Source organism: Opisthocomus hoazin, chromosome 12, assembly GCF_030867145.1.
Source record: "Opisthocomus hoazin isolate bOpiHoa1 chromosome 12, bOpiHoa1.hap1, whole genome shotgun sequence".
NCBI classification, from domain to species: domain Eukaryota; kingdom Metazoa; phylum Chordata; class Aves; order Opisthocomiformes; family Opisthocomidae; genus Opisthocomus; species Opisthocomus hoazin.
The window spans coordinates 5,001,968-5,024,546 of NC_134425.1; the positions used below are offsets into that span (position 1 = coordinate 5,001,968).

Below are 22,579 nucleotides of genomic sequence, written 5' to 3' on the forward strand. Positions count from 1 at the left end.
CCAAACACTGAACAAAAAGGAAGAAGGGAAACTTCTGTGAAGTGGTCTCTTTGCTTGACCCTGGTTTGTTTCTACTCCGGCAGGTCCTCGGGCGATGCTTCCTGACGGTGGTGCAGGTCCACTTCCAGTTCCTGTCCCAAGCCTTGCAGAAGGTCCAGCCAGTGGCACACTCTTGCTTTGCTGAAGCAGTAGCTCAGGAGAGGAAGAGCGGTGGTGGGGCTGGAGTCTCGAATTTAAGCCCCACAAATGACCTAGAAGATGCAATAAGATCCTGGAGAGGAGCAGCAGAGGTACGGAGGTCTTGCTGTAGAGACATTATATTTAGTGAAATGACAGCTATATTTGGTGAAACCTAAGTTCAGGCTGGGTGCCCTAATAAAGGAAGAAAATCTCTGATTTTAAAGACGTGCTGCCTTTGAAGGGGGGAGCACGGTGCAGTTAGTTTCAGGTGCTAAAACTTGCTTTACCTATGTGGTGATCATACTATCTTTGCCGTGTGTAGTCTTGTTTGTGATGTGATTGTACGTAAGGAGTGCACAAACAGTGGAAACAGCTTTTTGTTATTAGTAATGAATTAGCAGTGTTCAAATGTGGTTTGGCAGACAGAAGGAATTTTAAAAAACAACATACAACATGAAAAAGAATTTAGATAATGTCTATTTCCCATAAATTTTGAGCATGAATTATATTTTGTACTTAAAAATCTTTGCAGTAACTGCTGACGCTTTTGTCTTCTTGCTGTTAAGCTTGATGTGGCTTGATCCGTCAGTTGTTGGAATGCAAGTCGTATTACTTAAATGTGCCACTCTCTGGACTGGTATTTTCAGACACTTGCCATCTGTGGAATCCTTACTTTTCCTGCCGAAAAAAGTACTTTACAAAGAAAATTAGTTTTATGAGCTTTTCTGCTTTCCCTTGCACAGTTGAAGTCTGCAGAGTGATAGATCAAAATGGGTTCAGACACCGAGGGCATTGTTTCCTTAAATTCAACTAACTTGGAGCATGTGCGTTTGAAGTCTAATTGGGCACGTTAATCACCATGAGTGGAAAACTTGTCAAGGTTTCCGTTTATCAACTAACATCTGCAAGATGTATGAAAGCAAACAAGTTTCCTTTACAACTATGAATGCAGAGGGATTGTTTGTAGTTTTTACTGCAGCATAAATTTGTTTCATTAGATGAAACAAGGATATGGGAGTGCTTGAGGTGTATTACAGATAATTGCAACAGGTCTAATCCTGATATAGCTATACTTCTTTTGCATAAAACCAGTTAATTTTATGTTTAATGTACTTAGTTCCTTAAAACTGGTTACAATTTCTAGAAATGCCCTGCAACTGCTATCAAGTTTGTTTAAAATGTGGTTAAAATTGTACTTGGGTTTGCAGAATCTGGGACCTTAACTTTCTTTTTGATCTCCTTAACAGCCTACTTCAGCTATTTCTGTTAATAAAACCTGTGTTTTGAAATAGTGTTTAATACAAGTATTACACTAATCAAATCCTTTATTGAACATCCATAGGGAGAAGAGGAAAATACAGATTCACCCTAATTCCAGAGTAACAATAGAAGAAACTTCTCAATTTTTATGATTGACTAAAATAACTCATCTGAAGTATTTGTGGGGGATTTTAGGATACCATAAGAAAAATCTGTACTCTGTAAAGGAAAAAAGTCTCTCTCTCTCGTATAATTGTAGTTAGATCAATATAGAAGTCATTTTGATAGAAGGGAGATTTGAAATACTGAAATCTTTCCATATTTTTACTTTGTGGAGTGGAAGGTAGTCTATTATTTCCGTATAAAACCAGCCTCTTTGGCAGGAGAGTACACTACTGTTTCAGAATAAAGTTTAAGATGATACTTGGTCAGTAGCTCAAACCTATTTTTCCTTTTTAATATTCTCATTTGGGAGGTGCTGTAATTCTGTGTTACAGGTGAGCCATGTGTCTGTCCCTTGGCTGTAGTAGCAGCCATCCCCAGCATGGACGTCCTGCTGTAGAGCAAGACTCCTGCCAAAACTGGAAAGTAAGCCGTATCTGAGGCCTTAGATGCAGTTGAAAGGAGGTTTCTGTTTCTTTTACCCTGCTTAGTAGTGTATGTTTTGCAGTTAAAACTAGATATTTGGCTTTTCGTATTTCCTATTTTTCAAAATCAGATTACATAAAGCTATTCTTTTGCTGTGCTAAGCTGATCTTAGTCTTGTGTGGCTCTTGTCAAATTGCACCACAGTCATCACCCTTAGTTTTATAAAGTACATCATCTTGTGTACACAGCAGTGTTTGTACACATGATTAAATGTATCTTCTGTTCCCGTGGCAAGTCATACCCTTCAAGCTGAAGTTGTGAGTCCCTCCTCTGGTAACCACAGTCATCATGTGGCCTGTGCAACAAGATCCTTCGTCCCGAGAGGGAGCTGAAATAGTAACAGCAAACAATGTTGAATTAAGTTGCTAGCCAACACCTATGTGCCATACAGATTACGTGAGATTGGTACTTTCAAAGTAGCAGTAGAGCTTTAATAAGTTATAGTAAATAATCTCCTCCAGATCCTTTCCACCAGGTGCTGCTTCTCATCCCCTTTGTAATGTTTTAAACGCTGTGGTGGGTTTTTTCTCTTTTTTTACAGTTTAATTAAACTTGACCTGGTTTTATGTTGAACCTTTTTACCCTGGATTTTTATTTTACGTTACAGGCCACATCTCGACTGCGAGAAAGAGGCTGTGATGGATGTTTGGCAGGAATTGAAGTTCAGCAACTTTTCTGCTCACAGAGTGTAGCCATCCCTGAACATCAGCTCAAAGAGCTAAATGTGAAAATCGACAGTGCTTTGCAGGTGAGTTTTTAAATTCTGCTGCTTTCGCGTGTGTGTAGTACAGTCAGTGGGCCGAGGAACGGACTGAGAAGGAGTAGGTTACTGCAGGGATACGTACCACAGGCAGCCATGAGGTGTTTGAGAGTTACAGTATTGGAATCTTATATGATAAATGTGTGTATGCCGTAGAACTGAGTAGGGTAAATTCCTGTAACAATTCTTACATATGTATGCAGACACAGTGGTTGCATGCTTGCTTACTTGCTGATAAGCCTGCTCTGTCTCAACTTTTTGTTTCATGTCAGGCGTACAAAGTGGCTTTGGAGAGTTTAGGCCATTGTGAATATGCAATGAAGGCTGGCTTCCACTTGAACCCAAAAGCTATTGAAGCAAGTCTTCAGGTAGGATCTGCTAAACCTGCTCTCTCTTTCATCCCTCCTCACCTTGAAGATAACTATTAAAAAAAAAATTGGCCTCATATTAGAATTTTCTAATGTCTTCATTTCTTGTAATTGATCTGTTCTTTTCCGTTCCAGGGCTGTTGCAGTGAAGCTGAAGCCCAGCAAGCAGGAAGGAGACAGACTCCAACTCAGCCAATTCAGTGCGAACTGCCCACTGTACCTGTTCAGATAGGGTCGCATTTTCTGAAAGGAATATCCTTTAATGAGTCTGCAGCAGAAAACCTGAAGCTGAAAACGGTAATAACCCTGTGTCGAACCACAGGAGTGAAGGGGGGCTGGGGGGAAGAGTAGAATCCTTAAAATTCCGAGAACTGCAGTAGAAATTCGGTGCCAAACATGTATTTAAAAGTGTGTATTTTTAGCCTGACCTCCGGTGGAAACACAATGTCGATAACATTGTAGGTCCACGCCTGTTTCTGATAGTGTGTTAACCACCTGGGCAAATTCAGTCCAGTCTGGGAGAAGCGCAGATGTCCAGGAGGTGATGAAGCTTCTAGATGACCTTTTTGAAAATAGATGGGTTAGGTATCAAGAAGTGGAGAGGAAAGCGAGCCCTTACCAACGCCCCAACCAGGTGATGCACTTCAGAGCTTTTATCTTCTTAGGTGCCACAAGAAGTATGGCCCAGCCTAGTGCTAAGGGAGGTACTTGAAAAATATTTTGTGGCAAAGCTGCTTTTGAAGTCTGCTTGCAAGCTTTAATTAATTTTTAAAAAAAAACAACCTGTGGAGAAGTTAATTGTATTTTCATTGTGAGGAATGGAAAAGATGTCCATTCAGAAGTAATTTGGGCAATTTTAATCAGCATTTTCACTTTTTTTTTTTAAGATAAGCTCAGTTCCTTGCTCCTGAAAGAGCTGAAACAATCCACAGCTCAAAGTGCTGCTTTTCCGCTGTCTTTGCAGTGCTTTTTGTAGTTCTGATTAAACCATTTTGCAAGAATATAAGCAAAAACACTGTTTGTGATTTTGGAGAAGTATTGCATTCCAAATAGCAGAGATGGTCTACTGTATTTCTGTTCTGCAGTTGAGCTCTGCTAGTTGTACAGTTCTGTTCAGAGATAACAGACATTATAGTTGTTTGAAAACCATGTAGTACAATGATAAATACATGTGGAAGCGTTGGTGTTAACACGTCTGAATGGCGTGTGGAGTATGACAAAGTTTCCATGGCTTTTTTCAGCACACAATGCTGCAGTTGATTAAGGAAGCTGGGTGCCACAACGGACTTACGCCGCGGGATGACTCTCCTGTTACTGAAGTACTGAATCAGGTTTGCCCATCCACGTGGCGAGGAGCCTGCAAAACTGCTGTACAGTTGCTATTTGGCCAGGCTGGACTGGTGAGTGACTAGGAACAGCCTTAGCAAACAAAGGGCTACTTAAACATCCTGAAGAGGGACTGGGTGTTTTAAAGAGTTTGGAAATCAATTTCCATTGTCTTACTTTGTGTTTCTCCATTTTTAATGCTGCAGCTAACTTGATTTATGAGCAAAATGTATCCTCGTAGTATGCACGTTTGTAGATGGTATCTGTAGTTGATAGGGACAAGAGAATGTCCTGTGTGCTTCATAGTCGCCATTATTAGAGAGAACATAAGAAACGAAACTTCTAATTCATAGTGAAATAGAAAGATTTGCAGATCTGTAGATGACCATGTTAAAAAGAAACACCCCTTCCCCCCACTTCGTTCAGATTAGTTGTAAAAACTGCCATTTTTTCATCTCCTCTCTGCTTTGAATGGAAGCTGGGTTTTCTGCCCAACAAAAACCAGGAAGCCCTCCCTGCACTGGGAGATGCTCCCTGACATCTCCAACAGAGGACAGAGCAATAAAGTACGTTGGTATAGACATGTGTGTTCCTTAGAAACAACCCCCATGGATTTTACAGTATCTAAATAGTTGCTAAAAATAGATGCTCGGAACATACTCTGATAAGATGCATTTGTTCTCCTGTAAATAATTACTGCAGTCTCTTCATTTAACAGAGTGTTCATTCATGACACACAGGGGTTTTTTTAGACTACTGTGAGTTTTCATTTGACTGGACAAATAAAATGGAGGCAAGAGTGCAGTAGGATAGGAAGGAAATGCAAGCATGAAGTACACTGTATCCTGTGATGGTTTCTGTCAAGTGTTCTCTGAATCTCTTTAACCTGCAGTGAGCTAGGTGCTGCTTGTTGGTGCAGGTACTGATTCTTTGTTCAAGGTGGTGGCAGGCCATCAGGACTTTGTAACTAACTGTAATTTCTGATGAAAGAATCCATATTGCTACATACTTTGTAAATATCACTTTTTTCAAACAAGTCGCACAGCTAATTAAGTGACTTCGGCTTGTCATAGTTCATTAAACCATATGGGTTTTGGTACCATTAATAGGTTCTCCCATAGCAGTGAATGATAAATTGTAAATAATAAATTTGTCAGGCATTTCTACTTTAGCATTCCTTTGACACTAGGTGTCAGATACTAGGTATTTTCTTAAATACCTGTTAGAGAAGTAGGTTCAAGTCATACTGGAATTCAAGTGACTTTTCATGTAAGAAGGCCTAAAATCCAAGGGACAGACCATCAGTGTTGTAACAGCAGTGTGCCTGCTGTCCGTCCCTGCTTCAGTGGGATAAAGGGATTGGAGGGCGGCAGGTGGTAGTGCGTTAACTACTGCGTCTGAGGAAGCTTTCCACGGAGGTAGAAGAAAGCAGGGAGAGAAAGCAACTGTGGAGTAGTAGGATTGATGAAATATCTACTTAGGAAAATGTGTTGGGTATTAATAAGAAGAAAAAGAACTAGAAAAAAGGACATGGTTAAGCAGGGTTGTGTCCTCAGCTGCCACAGTTCGGGGTAGGATGCTGGAAGTCAGCTGCATGGCACGGGAAATAGGGCCGAGAAGGCAACTGTTTCTCAGCAGCCCCATGGGCGCGTGGGGAGTTGGTGGCTCCTGAGCATCTCGGTGAGCGAGGCGTGCCGTGGAGGGTGCTGCATCTCCCACCGTTTCCCTTCCGGGGGGCTCGGTGCTGAGCACGCCCGAGTCCTGCCCCGGTGAGAGCTGGGGAGTGGAAATCTCCCGGTGTCCCCCGGTCTAGACATAACTAGTTAGACCTGCTGGCAATTAAAACGCTGATATTATTCAGGTTTATCATAACAGTTGGAGAGTTGACAGCATAAAGCTTACTTACAAATGACAGTGCTGATGTGAGGAATACTACTTGTGTTGCATCATGAATGCGTCCAGAGTTTTTTGCATGAACCTCAGGTTCTGAAAGCAGCAGGTTTCTATCTTCAAAGACACAGTAATGAGCTGCACACATGACAGAATACTTGCAAGCCTTCTCTCCTTCGCTCATTCTCACTTTGATTTGTTACAGTTTGGAAGGATGTGAGGGTTGAGTTTTTTCTTTATAAACTGTGCGCCATAATTTTTTACAAGATTCAATTATGCTTGTATGCAGCCTTGTGCAGTGCTGAGAAATTGTAATTTGCTTCTTTAAAGCGTTCTTTGGGTGGAGATGAGAGAGGAAGCACCTGTAAAAGGAGAACAATAGATGTCTGATGCACAGGAAGCTATCCTCTGAGCACCCACCGGGCGGGGAGGGAGAATGTGGTTATTTTAAGTTTAGTTTGTGTAGAACGCGGATAAATGAATCATGGGGCAATATTAGGTAGTCTTTGGCTTACGGCTTGTAGAAACTAAGCTGTCTGCATTAGTTCAGAATTGTGTGTAAATCTGTCATTTAAATGCCAGATTTAAAAAAGAACGCTACTTGACAGTCGCACCGTCTTTAGCCTGTCTTGCCATGTGCCGTTTAAGAAGAAACTCATTAGGAGTGGAAAGCACAATGAGATGTGACTTAGTTTGCTTAGTTACTTTAGGCTTCAGTTTTTAAACATAAGAAATAATTTTTTTAAAGTGCGGTTTTTCAGTTTTTACCTTAGAGTATATAGGGTCAGCTGAAGAAATCCCCACATTGAATAAAGCAATGTGTATCAAAACAGCTGAATTTAGAGGATGAGTGGAAATAAAACTTGGAACTGGCCTCGTGCAAAGTCGTGAGGAGAAGGCTTCACTGAGTCACTAACCATCCTTTCTTGTGCTAGTAGATCTTTCTGTAGCAAAACCCAACATGCATTGCAGAAGCACTGAATCTCCTAGTGACGTTTAAATCCCAGACATTGTAACTCTGACCAAATGTTGAGAAATGTTAACACTTGTTTTAAAGGGAAAAAAGGAAGATTGGGGGGGGGGGGGGTGGACTACCCGGCAATGAAGCCCAGACTGTGAGCCAGAAGCTGATCTAGGCCTGCACAAATCAGAATTTTAGTTCCAATTTACAGGTCTGAGATGCAGACAGTATTTTTCTTGGGAGCTGAGAAAAATGCCTCCTAAGTTCATCTCTCCTTATCCCAATTATAACTGCAATATAGCTAAGTCGCAGATTACCAAATTACGTAAAATTAAAATGGTTCAAACACAAGGAAAAGAGCAATGGAGCTGCCCTATTATTAAATGGGAGGTATTTTCATGAGTGGGTAATAGCATGGCATTCTGTTGCTGTGCTTAGACATGTTTTACAAGTTTGAATAAACTCAGGCAAATGCTTAGCGTCACCGGGAGGAGGACTGAGGCCTTATGCTAAAATACCTAAAAGGTGGGAAGTCATGCTGTTCAGGTGTCTTTGGGTGGTTTTGTTAAAGCAAGAGAGAGAAGAGACTCTTGGCATTATTCATATCTCACATTTCTGTGGAACCAGTAGTTGACAGCCAGTTAGAAGTGGAACCAGTGTAGGATGATTGCAGAAAAGCCAGTAATATCCCCTCAGGCTTATTTATACCCGAGGACTTTTGCCATTTGAAGGATAAACGGTACAGCTAATCTGCTAGTCACTGAAGCAAGAACTGCTGACTGCTGCCAAAAAGCTGCTGGTTCAGCATGACCAAAATAGGAAATTATGGAAATGATCAAAAAGGCCAACCCATGCAGACTGGACAACAACAGAAAGCACAAACCAAATATGGAACTTACTATCACTGGTATTAAAGTTTAAATGAAGCTGAAGAGAATCCGTTCCTTCTCAGTTCCATAAAAAGAAAGGTTCATGACGGAAGGTTAATTTTCAAGACTTCCGTCTTCCAGCTGTCTTCATGATGTCCTACAGAAGGCTCAGAATTCAACAAATCGAACAGTGACTTTTCTGCTCTTCAGATAACAGGGAATTAAGGATAGTACAGTTCCATTAGGTAGCATAGAGACATGTTGGGGTGGGGTTTTGTGACCTTAAAAGAAGAGGGGGTGTGCTAAGAATTGTGAGATACGTGAAGGGTTTCAGACTAAATGCTACTTGTCTGTGTCGTACCATGCACTGCAGTTGAATTATTTAAAATATTTCGATAAATAGGTGTTTGAGAGCTATTGAAGTAGGAATAGTGCCAAGCATCTCCAATGTAAGGGCTACTACACGAAGCCGTTGATAACTGCCAGCTGTTAGGTGAAGCAGTTGGTAGCTGCGTAGTGGTGCGTAGCTACAGTATGTAATTGAGAAGAATTAAGTCCTTGACATACAGGTTACTGTCTCAAACTAATCATTTTATATGCTTTCATTTTTTTAATATAAATCAATTTATAATGATTTTGTGAGTTGACTTGGTTTTGTCTGGCTATTTTTTGCACCCATAGCGTGGCAGGGAGGTGAGACTATTGCATCTCAACTACAGGGGTGATAAAATAACCAGAACGACATCTTAAAATTGTTTCCCTTTTTATTTGCTAGGTGGTTGTGGACACAGCACAGATTGAAAATAAAGAAGCCTATGCTCCTCAGATAAGTTTAGAAGGATCCAGAATTGTGGTGCAAGTTCCATCAACTTGGTAACTAAAAATCCTGTTGCAGATTTTACTAATAGCTATGACTGAAATACATAGGGGGAAAATACTGCAGTACAAATGCAAGAGAGAATACCACATGATTACGGCGCATCTTCCTTAAGTTCCTTTATCTGGAACTGTTTGGATGCCACCATTCCTGGCAGTCGTGCGCCAGCTGTCTTTGCACTGGTGCTGCCTCTGTTGGAGGCGATGGAAGAGGGGCAGGGCCGGGGCAGTAAGGCGTGCTTGTAAAGGAAAAGTAAAAGCTTGATGATGAAAGAGAAGGTTTAAAAAAAAACCCGACACAACCCGACTCAGTAGTATTCGTGTTATGCTCCTCCCCAGCAGGTCCTCACAGCTGCTGCCTCAGGAAGGCCAGGAATTAGATGAGATTAACAGGAGAGCTTTAACTCTTCCTTCACTGAGCTGTTCTGTAAGCGCTGCCATGAACTGCAGAACTCTGTGGTCTGGGAGATGTTCTTCCTACCAGTTTAGCTGACTGCCTAGGAAAGAACGTTAGGGTTAATCTGCAGTTTAGGTGAGGATTTCTTCCCTTTTGAAACCACGATTTGGAATTAGAACGCTTCCTTTCTCTCTTACTTCGGAGCTGTCAGTGTCAGGCGTTTCAGTACACCCCGGTTCATTCATCCGACGCCTTAGTGCAGTAGTCAGTTACTGACGGCACCAGTGATGCGTCCCGAGGTGCGAGTCAGCGGAGGGTCTGTTCACCCAAACCCCTCGCTCGTGCCTCTGCGGGGTGTAAACTGGCACGTCTCTGGTCTCTCTGTGGAAGTTGCTGTGTTATGAAGGAGCTCAAGTGATGCAGGGTGCTTGGAGCCAGGGTTTGCGGGCTCTGGAAGAGCTCCGCCTGCTGACACACGCAGAGAAGGGTGCCTCTTCACAAATGGGGGAAGGCTGAGGTTTAAGTTATTCTGATTTCACCCCAGATTCAGCCCTAATTCTGTGCCATTAATGAGAAAAAATTCGCTAATCCTGCATCTCCGCAGCGCAGTGAAACCTTCCGCAGGCTATTGGGTATGCCGCATCGTTTTCCACGCGGAGTCTGCCAGAGTGGGGGTTCTCAGCACCGGGCTCCAGAGGGTTTGGTCCCAGGTGTGTCGAGGGCTCTTGCCATGTGCCAGAGATGGGCTTTGTGCATTTGTTACTTCTTACCTCGGTGCTTGAATTGTGCCTGCTCAGCTTAAGACCTAATCGGTAATTGTGATTTTAAAATAAATTATAGGACTCGTAATTTTGCAGTGAGATTCATGGTATATTCAGCAGTAGGAAGAAACTGGAGCTGCAGGGGCAGTCTTTAGGAACACCCAGGCATTCCTATGTTGTGCTGCCTGTATTAACTGCACCTCTGTAGGAGCAGAAGCAGTGCATCAGTTGGCCTTTTATTATCTGACTGGTGTGGTAAAGTTGTTTAATGCAAAAAAATAGAAATTTTTATTTTTAACTTTATGATTACAGGTGTCTGAAAGAAGACCCAGCAACAATGTCTTTGCTGCAGAGGAGCCTGGATCCCGAGAAGACTTTGGGACTGGTAGATGTGCTCTATACTGCTGTGTTTGACGTACACAGGTGGAAGGAAGGAAGGTACGTCTCCTCTTGAGCCCCACGTGCTGCACTCCTACTTCAAATAAAGCCATCATTGTTGAAAGATCTGTACTGAAGGATTTGATAGTCCCAGTTCATCAGGAAGGGAAAGCAGCAGTCAAAGCGAGAGCCAGAAATTGGTAACCTGCACAGGTACCTCGTGGGTGTGTACAGAGATGCAGCAGTCTTTGAGGAAGAATTTCTTCCCTCTGAGGGTGACAGGGCACTGGAACAGGCTGCCCAGGGAGGTTGTGGAGTCTCCTTCTCTGGAGATATTCAAGACCCGCCTGGACAAGGTCCTCTACCGCCTGCTGTAGGTGACCCTGCTTCAGCAGGAGGGCTGGACTAGATGACCCACAGAGGTCCCTTCCAACCCCTACTATTCTGTGATTCTGTAAAAACAAACCAGCAGCTTGCCCAAGTGTACAGAAGTGTTTCTTTCTCTCTTACAGAAATACTTGATTGCTATTAAATTAGTCTCCATTTAGGTCTTGAAGCACAATTAAAATTTCTTAAGGAATGGAAAGTAGTTAATTGCAAACACTAGAAATAATGTGCATTGTTACCATAAGAAGTAGCTGATGAACCGGGCAGTCTGGTTTTGTTTTTTCTGCTAGCTATTACCCAAATACACGTTTTCCTCCAAAGCACAAGCTCAGTAACGTATTTGGTGGTTTGATACGTGTGTTTTTGTTGATGCAGGGAGCAAGCTTTGCCTTGTATTCAGATCCAGTTACAGCGTGAGATCTCGGACTTTGGGAATCAAGTTGACATGCCATCCGGAAACGGGAGCAAATCTTCAGGTGGCCTGCAAAAGACGTTCTCAAAACTGACTTCACGGTTTACAAAAAAAACTTCCTGCACCAGTACAAGTAATACTGGAAGTTATTCAATCCCCAATACACCTTCCAAAAATGTCTTCATAAGTTCCAACTCAGAGGAGAAAGCTAAAATGCCCACTAACATAGACGCACGGTTACAAAGCATTTTGAACATTGGTAATTTTCCTAGGACCACAGATACACTGCAGTCAATTCAGAGCACAAATAATCAGCTAGTGAATGGGTTTCTAGTGGAAAGACGGGACAACTTCTTCAAACTGGATGACGGGAAGGATGACAAAGGTATGAATTTACCAACTGACCAGGAAATGCAGGACGTTATAGATTTCTTGTCTGGTTTTAACATGGGCAAGTCCCAGCAGACTTCTCCGATGGTGAAAAGAAGGAACTCTGTTGCATCCTCTACAGCAACAGAACAAAAAACAGGAACAGTGCAACAGCAGCCGCAGCCTGTGTCTCACACACCACTGCACCCTTCTCAGCAGGGCTTGTCCCAGCAGCAGCAGTCACAGAAGCAGCAGCAGCAGCAGATGCAGTATTACCAACACTTGCTGCAGCCTATCGGACCACAGCAACGTGTACCTGCCAAATGGCTGACTAACTCTTCTCAGCAGCCAGCCCAAGCTGTTGGAGCTGGGTTGGCTCATATAAACCAGTGGAACAATCCTGGGTTTTCAGATCTGAGCTCCGACTTGTACAGCTTGGGTCTGGTGAGCAGCTATATGGACAATATGATGTCAGAGATGTTAGGACAGAAACCACAAGGACCGAGAAACAACACATGGCCAAATCGTGACCAAACTGATGGAGTGTTCGGGATGCTGGGAGAAATCCTGCCTTTTGACCCTGCAGGTGTGTGTCTTTATTATATTTTTTTATAAGAGTCCTTTTACAAAGAATACTGGTAAATATTGCTAACGATGACTCTCATTTCCTAGTGCTACCCACCAGGTGCTCGGGCGCTTACACAGGCAAGCAGGTATTTAGATGTATGCCTTTTTCCCTTTTTAACAGAAGGTGAACTAAAGTACAACCATCTTTCATGAATAAGTAGGAAGGGGAACAAATTTCTTGTCCCAGCTGTAGTAGTTCTGACCTTTCCTATCTGGCCCACATCAAAGTACTGAACCAGATACTTACAGATGATGTTCCTTCTGTTGTTAACTGGTAAAATTGTTTAAAATCAAACTCTTGAACTTACGTATTTCGCCTCTCCCCAAAGTGATCCTTCCTGCTCTTCACCAGCATTGCAGTCTGGAGATAGAGCCGGACTGCAGCTTTCCCATATCCCTGCATTTCCCCTGTGTTACTCTGCGGTTCCGTGGGAGTCGTGCTGGTTCCTGCTCTGCCGCTGTTACTGCAGTGAAAAGCTTGGATGCCAACGGATGAGAGAGTAAAGAGCAAGTGCCATGTGGTTTGCCAGATGTGTTTGAACCACCAATAAATTGTAAATGTAGAGGGATTATTGTCCAAGATGAAGCGAGATAAAATTTTACAGCCACAAGCAAACAGCTAAAGACTGTGACACTGACTGCAGAGTTGAAGAGGAGATCAATGCATTCTTCTGATAGTAGTACTAAGACCAACTTACAAATCTCTGATCTCGTAAATACAATTTCTCTTGGCCTGGAACATGGCTGTAGTGTGCATTAATGCAAACTGCCTGGAGGGAGGCGGCACTGGAACCAACTGGAAAACCTTTCAGCACACCATGAATCCATGTCCCACGCTCACTGCCCGCGTGTGTGCTGGGACTGCGTAGGCATCACAGAAACCCACTCATTCGACTCATCATTTTGATAGTTATTTTATCAGCTTCTTGATAAATCAGTGGAGTTTGTAAGGTAAAAATAGACATCAGTTATGTTATCAAAAGCTTCTAAACAATTGTTAGTCTGAATTAGCATCGTCTGAAAGATATGGTATATACTTCAGGATTATCACAACCTTTAAGAAAGGATAACATGATTTTTAGTAAGCACCAAACACGTGTATGTGTAGGGGAAAAAATGCACGTAATACAAAAGACTGGCATTTTTAGCATTTTGAATCTGTTACATTTCTGTAGTATTTTCCTTTCGATCTACATAAAGCCACTTGTTTTCTTCCATTCACTGTGATGAACATCAAGGACTTTGAAAGCCATGCTCTGAGTTCAAGGGTGACTTACTCAAGCTGGTAAATAGTGCTCTGTGGACTCAGCAACATGTTTCTTCAGTTGAAGTGATAAGTAAACAGTATTTTTCACAGAGTGGGTGTTAAAAAAAACAAAAACCTTTCCAATTAAATGGATTTTTCAATTGAAAAGGCAGGTTTTTTTCATATATATGCCAGGTTGAGCTGTGATGTAGGAGTTTTCAATTTAAGCTCTAGTTAGTGTTGTACAGAAAGCTTTAAAACGTGAAACACTCTTTTCCAGACTTGCTCAGGACTTTGTACGTTTGTCATTTGAAACAAATGGCATTACTTTTTTTATACTTCTAGAGCCTGAAAATGGTGTCTCTCTTCAGATGCGAGTGTGCTAATTAAGAATTTATAAAATTGATGGCTTTTCATGTCAAAGGCTTAGCTAGCTACCAAAAATGTATTTTGCAGTGCTTTTGTCATCTGCAAGAACTCGAGGAAGGAATGTTGTAGTAAGAACTAGTAGAAGGAATGTTGATACTTCCAGGTCTTTTGAGTTATTTTCACAGATGTGAAAGAACAAAGCAAAAACCATGCCTGATAGAAAGCTGTTTACCTGGTATGTTTTGATTGAGGTGAAAACCAACGCAAGTTGGTGTTTTGAATATAACAGGAATTTAACACTTAATGCTGTCTACAGGAAAAAAACCTGCAGGTCCTTCAGGATCTCTCTAGAACCTGTCCTTAGGTCTGAGGCTCTGTCTAGCTCCCAGCCTCATCTGAAGCTGACACAAAGGCAGTTCTCAAAGGGAGCAGGTATTAGTGGGAATATGGTGTTTCTGTGCAGCTGTCGGGTAGCTCTGTCCCTTGCTTATTTAAGAAAGAACATATAGAAACGAAGTTATTTTCTTTGTTGTTTCCATCTGCATCCAACAAAACATTGTGGAGCTCTTCTGAGTGCGCCAAATGAAAACGAGGAAACTTTTCCTCGAAATGCCGAGTTGAGCGTAGGGAAGCCATCACGTGAAAGAGCGATTCCTGCTTTCTGAGCTGCGCCTGCTTGTTGGGTGTTCTTCAGTCTTCCCTTGTAACTTCACCCCGAGACCAGCACGCCAGCAGCTCTGCGCTTCCCGCTGCAGTTACGGTGCATCTAGGCTAGACATTTTCCATAAATCCAGACAGACTGCAAAGTTTCCCCCCCACAAAAAAAAAGGCAAAAAGAAGCTGTGGAAACTCAATTACGCTGACTTGTAAGAGCATTCTTTTTAGTACATGAGTTACTTGCTCTGATTAGTTGAGCTTTTAAAACACGTGGATTAAGGCTTTTGCTGTCTGCTCAAGATCATGCTTCTCACTTATCAGATGATTGGGACACATAAAAGACTTTAAGAATGGAAGAATTTTTATTTTTAAGAATTGCTTTTTTCTGTAAATACCAATCTTACTCTGCAATCCTGTGCAGGTCAGGATCAGAATGTTTTGGAAATTGTTGTCTTTGTAGGAGTAGGCAGTTTCTGGGCTGTGTGTTCTAACACAATCAGTCTGAGCTGCTGCTGTCTCGAAGCAGGCAGGATCACAGCACAGCTGGGTGTCACGTTGCAGCCTGGAGTCAGTTGGTACGGTCTCTTTCTCCGAGCTGGGGTACACGTGCAGGCTTTCTCTGTCAGCGTCTGCTGATGGGACGTCGGACCCTTCAGTGTGCAGACATGGCCGTAGTGACACGTGCCGTTTCCCTGACGGACTGCAAGGGGCAGGTGTACTTCCCTGGGAGAATTATTATCCACCATGTGCAGACGGTGCGTATCTACTTCAAAACACTTCCCATTCGGTGTTCCTCGCTGCTCCACGAAGAGGTACCAACTGTTGTCAGGGATTTATTATCGGTGAGGGAGTTATTTCCCGTTGTGGGGTATGGTCAAGCCTACAGGATTATGGGAGGGGGATGACTGCAGTAGGAATAGCTGAGTGTCAGCAACTGACTTCTTGCTTGCTTTTACCCAGTTGGCTCCGATCCGGAATTTGCCCGCTACGTTGCTGGGGTCAACCAGGCTATGCAACAGAAACGGCAAGCACAGCATGTCCGTCGTCCGAGCAACACACGTAGCAACTGGCCTCTTCCTGATGATCCTCATAAAACCTGGCCCTTTCCGGAATATTTCACCGAAGGGTAAGAGAGTGGACAGGCTGCACGTTTTTATTGTATGTGAGTTTATTTTACACTCAGACGTGGCAGAGTGTGGAGTTGCTGGGTGTTTGTTCCAATTGCTGCTGCGTCTGTGAAAGCTGCGCTTCATTATGTCAAGAGTGAGAAACCTGAGCCCTTTCTGCCTCGCTGATCCCAAAGCGCTGACTTTGGTCTGACATCTTCTTTAGAGTGGAGTGTGTACCGACTTTGACTCGAACAGAGGAAACGAGGAATTTATAGCGCAGATTCATTCAGGACGGTTTTCTTTCAGCATTCTAAATACCTCTAAGACCCTCTAAGACAGAGTGATGCTGTCAAAATTGCAGTGTCTGACCGAGTTCAGCTTTCCAGATGTTAGCCACTTAATCTTGCTACTGTAAGGCATGTACCTCACAGCAGGTACATTAGTAGTTCTTAATCTCTTCCAAACCATAACTACTTATCACAACAGAAGCGTTTCCAAGATCCTTGAGCTAGCTTAAAACCAGCAGGACAAGTCTGTGTTTTAGCTTAGTTTTGCAGTGAAAAACTCAAGCGCTTAGTGATTCCAAAACTCAAGCGCTTAGTGATTCCAAAACCAAGAATCATTTGTTTCTCCTCCCTGACCAAGGGAGGCATTTTTAATTAATTTAGTAAAATAAAGTGGTTGTAGCAGACCAAGCAGTTGATGTGATCACTCGGAAGGAAATACGTGGAAGTATTTGCACTGCTTGTACATTGTAGAGAGTACTGAAGAGTCTTTGTGCCCTGAGACACCACCTGTGATGAAGACCCAGCGTAACTCGCTGGGGCGTACGGTCTGACCCCGGCACTGTAACTCCAAGGACTCGCACCACGTTTTGTCTTGCAGCGACGTGACAAACAGCTGGTCTGGCACGCAAGGGGACTCTGCCAGCTCGAGCGATGAGACCTCCTCGGCTAACGGGGACAGCTTGTTCTCCATGTTCTCAGGGCCAGACCTGGTTGCTGCTGTGAAGCAGAGAAGGTGAGCAAAAAGAACAGAAATACATACCGCTTCACAGGGCTCTTTCTTTGGTCATTTCATTTGATTAGCCACACACAGGAGATTCCTGCTGATCAGATGATTACTACACTGAGGGTATGGGTCAGTGTGCAGTGTGTCTGGCTTTAAGGCTAGGGATTCCCCAACGGAGTCACACGAGTAGCTGTCTGCTTACACAGACTTGTGTCTGTGCCAAGAGCCAGGTGTTAGTGATGTTCAGCGTGCCTAGGTGAGGTCTGATGCTTTCCCACTTCTGAGATCAGTCGTGTTGGATGCCGCTTCCTGCTAAACCACTGAGGCCTCAGAGATCTTCTTCGAATTGGTTTTCTACACGGTGTGCTTCACTGCAGCTTTGTTGGGCCCCCAGCACTGCATGTTTTGGTGTGGTGAGCTCCCATGTCCTGGCTGCTGCTGGAGCTTTGTGGCACTCAAGAAATGCTGCTGGTAACGCTGTGTAGACTCGTGTCTCACGTGGCCTACCACTGCTGTCTTAGGAGTCATAAATACATGCCTCTTTAGTCCTTTATTCCTGGTAACATGAAGAGGAGGCTTAACTGCATTCGTAAGTAAGCTTAACTTAAAAACTAAGCCAGGATTTTCAGCTATGAACAACCCACTTAAAAGTGGTAGTATGAATTACAATTGCTTTCTGCTTTGCTGAAGGGCTGGAAGCTGGTATCTTTGGAACCTCAGGGATTCCCGAGTAGAGGGTAGTTAAGACAACAGTAGAAGGCACAAGACACAGCATGAAAGCCAACCCAATTGCAGTCTGGGATCAGTCTCTCAAACTATTTTTCAGAGCCTTTTCTGAAAATGAAATAAGCTAGTTCTGTGGCCAGATAGTCTAAACCACAGAACAATCCAGAGTCAGTCGATGTAGATACGAGATTGTCTGTCTGCTTTTCGGTGACAGGAAAAAGTCCCTGGCCGTCCTGCCAGCTTCCTGCGGGTTGCAGCTGGACAGCTGTGCGTGTATGCGTTGCCAGAAAGGAAGGATACTGGCATGGCAAATGATGAGACTAAGGCAAGCAGGTTGCAAGGAATCCACCAAAAGAGGAGCTATTTTCTGAATCCTCACGCTGACCAAGACTTTATGCAGAGGGGACAGGAACTGAGCTTCCATAAATGACAAATTGAAATTAATGGAAGAGCGCTATCTCATAAGCAGTCACAGAAAAAGTAGTAATTATAGATCTTTTTCAAAAAAGCAGCAGGGAAGGAAAGCACAAGAACATACAGTGGGTGAGTTAACCTGCCACGCCACCAGGTATCTGGAGATCGGAGCAAGCAGAACAAGAGCCTGTGCCTCATGCAGTGCTCTGAAGAGAAGTGTAGAAGGAAGTTTCCAAAGCGTGCGCCTCACTAATAAAAACTGAAGCTGAAGTAACACTACCACTGTCTTATGTTACTTCTAGAAAGAAAAACATTCTACAGGCTGGGGCCTGACAAAATACCATCGTTAAAACTACACAGGAAGAGCCGGCCAAAGGGTCGAGCGTTCCAAAGCAGACCTGCAAGGGGCTGCTTACCCTTGGAGGCCTGAGGATTGGAGCGTGGTGATGAAAGGAAAACAGATTCTGCTTTAATGTAAACCCACCCACTTCACCCCACTCCCCCTGCCAAAAAACCCAAAACCAAGGAAAAAAACAGAAAGCACATACGATTAGGGACTTCTGTTTGATATGAGGTCACAAATTTAAACCAAAGGCAAGATATTTTTCCTGAGCAAAGCCACTGGGCTTCAGCAGATGTTTCACTTGCTCACCTGTTTCTTTTGTCTTGTCTGTAAAGTTATTTCAGAAAAGATACTTCAAAAAAACCCCAAACACCACAAACGAGAGCAGGTAACAGAAGGAAAAAGGCAGTTTCTGGCAGATTTGTTCAAAGTGGGCAAAAGATTGGCCCATCTTGCCAAAAGGCGTGCGTGCTGCTGGAGCTCCAGGAACCGCTGCGCTGCCGAGGCTCTGGCAGCACCGAGGTTCGGGTCTCTCTCTGCACTGCTGAGAAAAAAAACACGAGACACAGTGAACCCTCAGGACGCGTTCTGGGCTGTCGAGTGTTGCAGACTGAGACTCCAGGATGGTGTATGCCACTGGCCGATTCATGTGGTGACTCGTTTTAAAAAAAAAAAAAACACCAAAAAGTAACTTTCACTCTTTGTCTGGGCAGAAAACACAGTAGTGGCGAGCAGGAACCTAGCACGCTACCATCCCCCCCTCTTCTTGCTGCAGCAGATGACCGCAGTCAGGTAAGCTGAAAGGGGCTTGGCTTAGTCCGGCAGTTTGGGGTGCTTCACCCTAGGAGAGCAACTAGACTAGCGTCTGCATCTGCAGATTGCTTGCCTCGGCTGAAACCCAAACCATCTGCACTCAGGCAGTCCTAGACGCTTTTATCAAGTTACCAAGTTTAAATATTAAAACTGGAAATCACTTCTTTTGTAGCAGAAATTGTCACAAACCCAAAGATTTCAGGTTAAGCTAAGAGGCAGCACTGTCCATTCTGATTGTCTGTGCAGAGAAAACTGAATGTCGCCAGATGGATTACCTGTTCTGCTGCAAATTTTGACTTGCAGCAGGGCTACTATGTGCCAGGCAGATGTGCTGAAGTAAACAGGAGGGTTTCTCAGTAGGCAGAGAATTTTAAGAACTGCAGTGTATATATATATATATATATATATGTATGCATCAATTTTGCTTTCAAGTATAAATTAATCTTCTGAAAATGTCTCAAGGAGGGGATAAGATTGTGTTAGGTATTGTCTCAAAGAAGTGTTCTGGTATTCAAACAAACCAACCCCAAACCCACGTACTCTTCTTCTCTCAGGAGAACAAGACCAAAACCTGGCCTCCGAAGGCGCCCTGGCAGCACGCCTCATCGTCGTCGTCGCACGCGCTGCCGGCCCCGAGCGCGCCGCTGTACCCGGTGAGCGGGGCGGGCGGCCAGTGGAGCGACGCGGTGCATGTCCTCCCACCGCCCGTCTGGGCAGCGGCCGGCGACTGCGCGCCCGCGCCGGGCATCTCCGCCAGCTTCGCCTACGCCCAGCCGCCGCCGCCTTCCCAGCACAAACCGATCAACAAGGGCTTCAAGTCTTTCCCGGTGAAGCACGAGCGCAGGCCGTCGTACCTGCATCAGTACTGACAGCTTTCCATCGGGGGGAACACAGCACAGGGCCAAACGTGAACTGCACCTCCTCTGTCCCACACCGTGTGGTGGCTGTATCCTTTCTCTCGTTAAATGTGGAATTGAGGGGGTTTGGGTGAGAGACACAAACTCTTGAATCCTGATTTACAGTGCTGAGCAAATACAGCCAATATGTTTGTTTGTTTGTACATGAAACAGCCCAAAACTGTGATGTAGAAATGCGTTTAAAAATGTGTATATTGCCTTTACTTTCAAAACCTTTTTTTTTAAGACCTGCTGAAGGACTACCATACAAGAAACACTGTATTTTATAGCTATTTTTCATATAGATTTATAGTTAAACATCTTACAGAAACACATTGAGTATGTTGAAGCAAATATATCGTGGTGTCTTTGCTCAACACTGTGTTTAGAGTTACAAGGGGCAAGCTGCGAAGCCTTTGTATTCTCCGTAAGCAGCCCGGGGGCAGCTTGGTTTCAGCGAAGTGCTGCAGCAGCTCTGCCTGTGCCACGCGAGCGAGTTCCTTATGAGACTGCTGCAGAAACGGCTGCAAAGCTGAGCGTTGCGGTAGCTCCCTTGCTGTCAGTAAAGGTCAGCAGAAGCACCCAACCTCGTCTCGTGCGTGGCACCGGAGCTGCTTCCCGGAGACGGCATCTGTGTGGGTAATACGACAGTGGTTTGCAGACAAACGCGCCGTTTCTCACTGCTCCCTCTGGCCAAAGGCATTATCCACACAGTGCTCCAAGCTTGGGTGTGTGAAAGTATAGCCTAAAGACTACTTGCATATATTTAAAGTCTTATTTCAGATGCTACAGTTGATGAAAAATTGTGAGCTGGCTCAGAAGATACTAAACTGAAACGTGGGGTAGCAGTTAGTTAAAAGAACATTATTTTTTTTAAAGGGATAAAGTAATTATTCACAGTCGATATGTGCCATTAAGTGAACCTGTGGAATTAGGAATAATCTTCCAACCAAAGTGGATCCGGGAGAGTGACTGGTGCTTACAAATTGAAGAACAATGGTAAATATATGTATAGCTATCCCACTGTATATTAATTGAGATTACAGAGGATTCTTTATATAGTTAGAGCTTATTTAAATTTTCATATTTCATCTTTGAAAGAGTCTAAAAACCACAATATTTTCTGGTATAAGAGTTTTGACAGTATTAATCTTATTTTTGTATTTTTCTTAAGTCATATCATTCTAATATGTTAACTACTAGTAAAATGGGTTATTAGTTCTAACTACATAATTTTTCAATGGAGAGAAAGCACATTTGTTGGTTTTGTTTTTACAAACTAAGTACATCTATATCTAAAGATACCAAAAAATAAATACGTTATATATATATATATATATATATATAAAAAGTATACACAACACTAAAACTGTTAAAACATTTGGGTATTGAGAGCCCATCCACCTTTTTTGTTTGTATGGTGACGGGCTGCCTTTGCAGGCCCCGGTTGTTCCTTTGTGCTGTTTGAGGATGATGCCAATGTTGCCTGTATTTATGATCTTGTCACCACGTTTCCGGAACCGTCATACTTACCATGTTTACAGAGATCTGTTTGCTGTACATAGACTTTTTACAGTGACGTGCTTTGCACAATCAGCGTGGCTTCTGTCTGTAACTTGTTACTGGTCTGTACTACGATCATTTTGAAAACCCTCTGCTGAAAATGTTAGTGGTTGTTTAACTTGATGAATGGTTTTGAATTTCCTAAATCTAATATTAAATCCTAAATTTGGTTGTACTTACTGATTATTCATACTAAGACCAAAATGGAAGTTAATGAAAACACTTGATTTTGAACTTTCTCTAACAAGTGCCAAAATTACTGCTCTAGTTTTTGCAGTCTCTTCCTACTGACAAACGCTGGCGCATTTCTGGACCTACGTGAGTGAGCTGTGAGAACACGGAAGGTTTGTCTGCATTCTGACCACGCAGGTGCTACTCTGTCCTCTGCTTCCGATTGTTCTGAACACTGGTAATTTTAAGAATTGTTGCACTTGGCAAATGAGTCTTGCCATTAAACTTCACTTACACTGCCAAGTGCAAGGGTTTGGTGCTTAGTTAACGTACCCTTACTGCAGTGCTTCTTGTGAATAGCTAATGCTTCTGAACTGGAACTGTACATTTTGTATTTTAAAGCTTCTGTAAAAGTAAACTATTTGCTTTATTAAAGACACACATTTAATAGGTCACACCTGTTTAAAATATGCACCTTGCTGAAACTGAGCAGCACCTTAAACTGTAACTTTAGTTTGTAAACAGAGCTCTTACTGCATTAACATGGGATTATTTAACAGTTTGAAAATTGTCAACTGCCTACTTACTGACTCGTCAGCTAGAAGTGACCTTGATGTGCTGCGCAGCCTGAGGCATCTTTACAGCTGCTTCCTCAACCAGGCTGCACCAAGAACTGACCCCGAAACGGCCTTCGCCGGGGCTCTGCAGGAGCAGTGGAGGTGACGACTGCTGAGCCCCAGCTCTACGCGCTCAGCCCTGGCAGGGTAAACAGTGCTGGCGACAGCGTGCCAA

The 22,579-nt window shown here is 43.4% G+C and overlaps 1 protein-coding gene across 2 annotated transcripts in view; it reads left to right on the forward strand.

Moving 5' to 3' along the window:
* The window catches only part of GARRE1 (granule associated Rac and RHOG effector 1), a 60,056-nt gene extending 37,814 nt beyond the window's left edge, over positions 1 to 22,242 (forward strand). For both annotated transcript variants that reach the window (XM_075433447.1, XM_075433448.1), the window contains 12 exons: positions 84 to 290; positions 2,696 to 2,836; positions 3,121 to 3,216; positions 3,352 to 3,513; positions 4,458 to 4,616; positions 9,038 to 9,135; positions 10,609 to 10,734; positions 11,437 to 12,428; positions 15,702 to 15,867; positions 16,736 to 16,870; positions 19,058 to 19,136; positions 19,712 to 22,242. In XM_075433447.1, the coding sequence (XP_075289562.1) occupies positions 84 to 290; positions 2,696 to 2,836; positions 3,121 to 3,216; positions 3,352 to 3,513; positions 4,458 to 4,616; positions 9,038 to 9,135; positions 10,609 to 10,734; positions 11,437 to 12,428; positions 15,702 to 15,867; positions 16,736 to 16,870; positions 19,058 to 19,136; positions 19,712 to 20,026 (2,676 nt within the window). In that variant the 3' untranslated portion in view covers positions 20,027 to 22,242. The remainder of the gene's footprint in view (positions 1 to 83; positions 291 to 2,695; positions 2,837 to 3,120; positions 3,217 to 3,351; positions 3,514 to 4,457; positions 4,617 to 9,037; positions 9,136 to 10,608; positions 10,735 to 11,436; positions 12,429 to 15,701; positions 15,868 to 16,735; positions 16,871 to 19,057; positions 19,137 to 19,711) is intronic.
* The last annotated feature ends 337 nt before the right edge of the window (positions 22,243 to 22,579 follow it).